The sequence below is a fragment of the Brachionichthys hirsutus genome, chromosome 17 (assembly GCF_040956055.1).
Source record: "Brachionichthys hirsutus isolate HB-005 chromosome 17, CSIRO-AGI_Bhir_v1, whole genome shotgun sequence".
Taxonomy (NCBI): domain Eukaryota; kingdom Metazoa; phylum Chordata; class Actinopteri; order Lophiiformes; family Brachionichthyidae; genus Brachionichthys; species Brachionichthys hirsutus.
Genome location: NC_090913.1, coordinates 2,854,414 through 2,862,386, shown reverse-complemented (window position 1 = coordinate 2,862,386; position 7,973 = coordinate 2,854,414). Strand labels below are relative to the sequence as shown.

The window sequence follows — 7,973 nt, the reverse complement described above, 5'->3', positions numbered from 1 at the left end:
AGGCCTTTAGAAACGATGCCTTGATCCGCCCGTGGCTCTGTTTGCCGACAGCTATAATAATTTGTGCCGCAATTCAAAAATGCTTTAAATAAGCTGTACAATGAGAATGTCGATAAAACCCTTTAGCATGGATGAACACGTACTTGTCTTTGGGGGAAGTGGGCTTCCTGTCTACCCAACGGTGAACAAAATGCTCCCCTTCAGTTTGATGCAAGATGCAAATGAAGTATTGTAAAATTCCCATGTGAAAATGGAAGGAATTTCTTGCATGGCATGTTGATCTGACAGCCACAAGGTCGGCGGATCACACCCTGGATGAGTTATCTGCCTTTGTGTCCCACAGAGCCGATTGTTTTGGGCTTCGTGTAGACGATGCATTCCTGCAGATGAAGCCCAGAATGATAACGTCTCTTTCTGTGCTTCAGCAGCCATCACAACAAAATATTCACTTCAAAAGAATCCAGGCCTTGCCGAATGCAAAACTTTGCCGAGTGTAAATGTTCAGAAAAACAATTTTCTTTTCTCATCTGGCTTCAATTATCGTATTTTGCCCCAAAATTCAAGATATAATCATCCATCAATATGCCAGGAAGCCATGTCTATTATCCGTGTCAGGTCTGCAATCTTATTTGCTCACTGCGATGGCTGGTTGCTCACACACACACACACACACACAAGCAGCATGAGCCGCTTTCATCAGGCGGTCGCTGTGTTTTTCTCCGTTATTAAATGCAGTGTTGGGTCTATTCTCTTTTGTAATAACTCTTTGCCTTGGTTTGCAAAATCGGTCACGACACACCTTTGAACGTGAAACAAAGACGCAAACACAGCAGAGAAGTGCAGACTTTCACACCTTCACCTTTCTTTATTAGCTGATATTCATTTATCCCGTCTGCAGACTTATCAACGGACTTATCAATCACTTATTCGACACCATTCCATTTTCTAACCGCTTATTCCGCTATCGGGTTGCGGGCCAATCTGGAGCCAATCCCAGCAGTCAATGGGCGAGAGGCAGGGGACACCCTGGACGAGCCGCCAGTTCATCACAGGGCAACACAGAGACAGACAATCAGCCACACACACACTCACACCTACGGGCAATTTAGCGTCACCAATCAGCCTAGGCTGCGTGTCTTTGGTGGTGGGAGGAAGCCGGAGAACCCGGAGAGAACCCACGCAGACACGGGGAGAACATGCAAACTCCTCACAGAATGGTCACAAGCCGGAGACGAACCTGCGACCATCTCGCTGTGAGGCAACAGTGCTTACCACTGCGCCACCGAGCCGCCTCCCTTATTCGACACCAGTCTGTTTTTTTTAATTTCCATTCACCAACAGTCTGATCTAACAATGCCGATCTCAGTAAATGAAAATTCTCCTCATTAAACACCTCTGCTGTTTGAAAGTGAGGCTAATAAAAAGCTACAGCCTTAACACCGGACAGCCTTCTGTTGGCTGTGATTGGGCCGAACCGGTGCTGAAGTCTGCGGGCTATTAGCTTTAGCAGCCTTTAAACCGTTAGATCGATGGGTCCTCTTTATCTCGGAGTCACAGTTGTCACTCAGGGCGTCCTCGTGGGGAGATTCTGAGGCCTCTATTGCAAAGTTAGATATCTAATGAAAGAAAAGGGCCGGTGTTCCGTAATGACATAATTATTGAAGGTCTAAGTGGCTGAAATCTTGTCTCCTGCAGAACCACCATCTCTCTCTCTCGCTCTTTCTCTCTCTCTCCTTCTCAACCCAGCAGTTTTTCCTTGCCTCCATCTCCAAAGTGCTTGCTCTTGTGGGTCAAGTTGGATTCTATCTGTCCCAGCTAATCCTGTAAAGTGCCTTGCGATTACTTTCTGTTAGGATCTGGTGCTATAGAAATAACATTGAATTGAATTGAATTGAATTGAATTGAATTGAATTGACACTCTTCTCTCAGATCGAGCTTTATTTCTAGTTCAGCAAAACAACATTCTGACTTTTTTTAATTCAATGAAATTAAGAGGTATTTCCATAATTAAATGTTTCTATATGAACCCAGACTTAAGGCATATAAACTATTTGAGTCTGTAAAGTCAAGAAGACCTTTCGAAAATGGACAGTGATGTGAAGACGATGAAGGTTAAATGGACTGTCCTACGTGTAACCACAGTGCTCTGTTGAGTGCGTCTCACTTCCTGTTTCCTGTGTAAAAGCACATCTTCTGTAAAGCAGCATTCACCGCTGGATGCTTCCCACGATGCATCATAATCTTCTCCGTCACGTCACTCTAGATTTTTTATATAAATATATTTTATATAAACATAATTTACCTTCAATATACTGGATGTGGCGAGGGATATGAGGGCTTTCAAATGTGTGCACTAAACCGTGATGAATGGTGTGACGCAGACCTGCTACATTACCTGTGGAGGCCTGTGATTGGCTGATTCACTCAGAGGGCCATCAGTGCCTGCGCCACAGTGCAATATACATATAAAATACACTATTTATTTAGATAAAGCAAAGCCGAGTGTGTGACGTGTTGGCCCGTGAGTCAAAGTGTAAGACATTCTCTGGAGTATTTATTCTTCATTTCAGAGTGTTAAAATCGGCAGCATCAACACGGTCCCGCTGCTTGGTAATAGTGTCTCGATGCCAGAGAAGCTTTCCACCTCTGGTGCAGCTCAGGATGCAAATGTAACAAGCATCTCTGAATCGCTCTGAAGAATTGAGCTGAAAATGAGATCGGCCTCAAACTATTCCCACTTCAGAGTTATTTATAAAGACTGCTAATGTTAGACGGTCTCCCATGTGGGAGAAACCATCATTTCAGGATGTCTTCGTGCGTTTAAAATATATATATATTATGAATTACCAAGAGGAAGTCAGAACAACATAAACACAAGATTTAGATGCAGGAATTTGATTTGAATATCCAACATGAAAGTGCTGCATGTTTTCAGAATTCGCTCGGTGTGAAACGTTCAGTGGCGCTGAGTGGCGATTACTAATCGTGGTAAGCGTTTGAGAAATAAATAAAGACATTGAAATTCTATAAACTCAATCCCAGTAACAAAGAAGCCAGAATGCATAGAGCTTTTCCTTGGAATCATTTATAAAGTTGTCCATACAAGGGGAAAAGATTACATTTAGTCTATTGAAGTTTCTGATGTGAGGCATCCACACATTTGTCTTACTAACAGAAGAATTATTTTATGCACTCAGGTGACAGCGACTCCAGCGACTCCTCGGGCCTGCAGAGAGACAGGCCTCCCCAGGAGGAGAACATGTGCAGGCAGCCTCCAGATTGCTGCAGTTTACATCACTGAAGGCGGGGAGAGGGAAGCCCTGCTGTGCACGAGCAACTGGTGCAAGCGAGGCCTGCAACAATTTCACTAGGAGGCTGGAAATAGTTCAAAGGTGCTGGAGGCAGAATGATATAGTCCAGGATTCCTCCTGTCCTGTGTTTTCCTCTGCTGTGGAGGGACGGATTTTAGTGCGGTGGCTGTGTGGTCAATCCCAGAATGGTGTCTCGGGTTAGGGCGAGGATATGAACCCTGACTCCTTCACCAGCATCCAGCATCCTATCTGTCGCTGGGCATCCTCTCACCACACGGGGGCCCTGTCCTCTCCTGCTTCTCCGCTCGCTCCCCCCCCTCCTTCCTCGTCCTCCCTCTCTATTTCCACTCCTTGCTCCTGTGTCGCTGCGCACTGTGCGCAGAGCCCCAGACGGTCCTCCGGCTCCGCGCAGCAGCAGCAGCAGCAGCAGCAGGATGGTCGGCGCGCTGTGCGCTCGCAGGCTGGCGCGCCGCTCCCGGTCCGCCCTGATAGCAGCTCTCACCGTGCTGCTGGTGCAGACGCTCATTGTGTGGAACTTCAGCAGCCTCGACTCCGGAGAAGAAAGAGACGACGGAGGCGCCAGCGTGCGGGAGAAGAGGGACCGGGTCGGAGGCAGCAGAGCCGCCGGCAGCGACGACTTCCAGCGGGGGCAGCGGCAGCATCTTCCTCCGCCGGGGACGCGCACGGCTCGTCACATACAGCAGCCGGTAAGACGGGAGGCGCCGCCGATGCTTTCACATCAGATCCCCGCTGGAGACGCTCGGATCCGTTGTGATGAAGCCCGGGATGGGGGGGGGGGGGGGATAACAACAACGGGCCTTAGAATAAAGGAATGATTAAATGTAGTCATCGATCGGAGGCTCCCTCGCAGAGTCGTGGTAGGACTTCTGCCCCCCCCCCCCCCGACGCCGAGACAAGCATCCTCATCCCCAGGAGCCACATTGCGCCCACTGGATGAACGCACCCCAGCCCAGACTCCCCTTTAAAATGCCAAAGCACGTCGTAAAATCCGAAACTTAGTGATGTAATTCCCTCCAGGGAGGAATGCCGAGCATAACCCCCCCCCCCCCCCCCCCCCCCCCAGAGAAGCGCCTGACCCGGTGTGTGACATTTAAAGGCGAGTACAGGAGCTCTGCCTGAGGAGGGCCAAATGGAAGCTTAACCCAGTTGTTTGTGATTAGTGTGCACGAGTCATCTGGTGATTTGTGAAAGCACAAAGAGAAGCAAACAGAGCAGCACAGCCTGAATAAACGGACTCGCGGTTAGGATGGGGTCCTGTGTGTGTGTGTGTGTGTGCGTGTGCGTGTGCGTGTGTGTGTGTGCGTGACGTATCCGATCAACCCTCGTGCATTCGGCTGCTCACTGATCACGCTTGATGCTTGAGCGACGTTCCATTAAAACGCACGTCTGGAATCAAACTCATGAGAATTATGGCTCCTGCTGCCGCGGCCGGGCTGTCCTGAAGACATTGGACCCGCTTGTTCCTGGCAGGTGAGCAGTCATACCCCAACCCCCCCCCCCTTCACAAAGCTGTCAGCCATTCAAATTGAGCTTTACTCCTCTATCACCATGACACCAGGAGGTGACAGCTCTGGCTACGACACACCGTGGCCTCCGTGCATCATCTGTCTCCTTTGCAGATGAGTTTTTCTCTCGCTCCGTCTGCCGGTCATGCTAAGGACGTGCTACATGCAGGGGATCCTCCCACGCAGGCTCCCTGTCATCCTATACTATTCTCTGTTTGAAGTATTCCCATAACTGATTTTGCCGTGACACACCGGGAGCCGTGGCTCGGTTGTATTCACGCCCGCACCGATTTGTCCGAGTGTTTTTCACTGATAGGGCGCACGGGGACTCTGCACCCATGCCCCTTTAGAGACGGCCTTTCATCCCCATTGCCTCGAGGCCTGTGTGCCAGTCAGTCAGCTCGCCCGCTGCAGCCTGCCTGTCAGATCGTCACCTCCCTCCCTGAGGTTCTGCGCCCCCCCGGGCTCTTAGCGTTCAACGGTCGGTCCCATGCATCCCCTCAACATGGTTAATCACTGCCTTTTCATTCCGTCTCCCTTCGTGGGTGGCCCAAGGCTGAAACTGATGCTATACGAGGCACCGTGCCTCAGACGAGGGGGGGGGACCAGGATCTAGAAAGACAGAAGCATCATTCGTATGTTAGATGGAAACGTTATGCACCGTTTTGGAGCTACAGTTGTCGTTAGCGGTCGTCTCCTGCTGTGCCTCTGGAGGGACGTGCTGCTCGAGAGTGTGGATGATTCCTCTTCTAATCTCTAATCTGTTGTTCCCACCTCCACCAGCAGATTCCCTGTAAATGTGGGGGTCATAGAGTGGCATTATGTCCGCAGCGAGCGTTGTCTGTGGGTCTTCAGCTTCTCCTGAGTCTCCATCGGACGTTTCTACCCTTCCTCATTCGTGTCAGTTCATGACAGGAGACGCCATTGCACTCGCCAATAATGGCCGCTTGTTAAGGTGTGGCTGGTGGTGGATGTGAGAACCCGTTAATGCGCCAGAATTAAACCGGCCGACCTTCAGCCCCAGACTGTAGAGCTTTTAAAAGCATCTAGCCCCAAGTTTCACATCTGGTCGTCAGCATTTGTGTGTTTTTTTTTTTCCCTCTACGTCAAACCCCTGGTAGTCAGACGCTGTCATGATCCAAACGTGCCCAGCGGGTGTCCGGCTCCCCCCCCCCCCCCCCCCCAGAACACACATGATGGGCCTGACCACAAAACATTATGCATTCTAGCTTATAAGATGCGTGTCACATTGATGGGCTTTGCTGATCTGTTACTTCTGCAGTTTATTTATGTATTTATGTATTTATTGTTGTGAAATTGCAGAGAAAGAACACACACACCAGCTCTGTGGGTGTTCCCATATGCGACCGCATAATGTGTTCTTAATGTTCCCATAAAACTGTAACTAACAACATAAATAACACCACAGTGATGGATGCTTGCGTCACAATCCGAGTGTTTCAAGCTGCTTATCAGGCGTTAATTGGCTCTCAGCTGTTTAGGAGAAACAATAATTAGAATGAACATTAAAACGGAATAACGGTAAATGTTCCCGTCCGCGTGAGACGGTCGCTCAGATCTTAATCGAGCAACAAAGGCTGGACTCGTGCTTTGAATTTTGAGCGTTTCACAGAAGTCTATTGTTGCTATTCCGGTTTACGCTCCAACCGCCACCACGACCGCAGCATGAATCACACGGTGCTGACACACACACACACACACACACACACACACACATCGGATAGCTAATGACATCCTCTCAAACCAAAATCCAAAGTTTACAGTTTAAGTTTGAATTAAAAGTCCCACCACCGGCGAGAAGCCGTGCTCGTCCCAATTCTTTTAATTGTCTTTCACTCCTTTTTTTCTCCTTTTATCTCAGATTCAGTTCTTTCTCACATTACCTGACAGTGTAATTTCTGTCCCTCCCCAGTTCCATTTCATGTCAGTGATGGGTTTGAATTTTTTCATATATATATTGCAGCATTGCACCTGTAGTAACTGGCAGTAAAATTGGCACCGCGCAAAACTAGATTGTCTTAGTGCGCTATTCTGCTTTAAACAAACCTTTGAGCGTGCATAATTACAATCCGCGGACACCGAGACGATGCACTGTGTGATTTCACATTTCAAACGTCCCAATCATCACCCCAATGAAGTGCTGCTCTGTAAAACCTGGAATGAGGAAACGTAACGTACGGCCGGTCCATTTCGCTTGGAGAACCTCTTTTTCAAGTGCTGGCCATCTCTCGGCGAGGCAGGAACATCCTGAGATCTGAGGGAGGAAGGATCCACCTCAGACTTGAAAGAAACGCGCCGAAAAGCCGAAGACGCTTTGATGCTGAAGTGTAATTTGTTTACATGACACCATTCCTCAAAACTGCAAAAGCCTTTTTCTTCTTCGCATTACTCCCATAATGCACCGTGCTCTCTTGTTATTCCTTCCAGCCAGTCCTACTGTTATGTAAATGATCGACGTCAATATGGAATCATTAAACTTCAGCCTACATACGGATTGCGTGCTGATATTTCGGGTATCCATAGCAACTTAAAGATCACATCACTCCCAGCGCAGGTGGTGGCTCTGCTGCAGATCTCTCCAGCACGGCCTCCATGTGATCCGTCACGGCCTTCCGCTCCTCCCGACTTCACGGCCGACTTTGTGTAACGTAGGAATGGCTTTTAACTATTCAACAAGTGTCAGGGTCTTATAAATATTGGGCTTTCTCGTGGGAGCAGAGGATGCACTGGCGTGACTCACAAAGTGCTGCCAATTATGTCTTGCTCTTGCTTTTGAGATGAGCAAAGAGTGAGTTCCATTATTGTATTATATTTAATAGGGCGAATGGATAACGGCATAAACAAGTTAACGCCAGTGACTTAAGTGTTTCCAGGGGATTTCTGAAGGCGGTGGTAGGCGGACCTTTGACCCATTTTGAAATGAGCATAAGATTCCCGTATATAAAGAATTCTGAAAAAAAAAGGGGGGGGGGGGCTGTGCTTCCTGGTTGTTCCGGTCAGCAGTTGGTGTTAATCCGCTTTTCTCTCCATCTCGTGTTAGTCCAGACTTTTAGACAGACACAAGAGAGGCATTGTTTCAGACATTTGGTGCGTTCATCGGGAACGTCGTCGTGCC

General features: G+C 48.6%; 1 protein-coding gene across 1 annotated transcript in view; it reads left to right on the top strand.

The window, feature by feature from the left end:
* The first annotated feature begins 3,745 nt into the window (after positions 1-3,745).
* xylt1 (xylosyltransferase I) overlaps positions 3,746-7,973 on the top strand; it is a 47,087-nt gene continuing 42,859 nt past the window's right edge. Inside the window, exon 1 of the mRNA XM_068751102.1 lies at positions 3,746-4,018. Coding sequence (XP_068607203.1) covers positions 3,746-4,018 — 273 coding nt within the window. The remainder of the gene's footprint in view (positions 4,019-7,973) is intronic.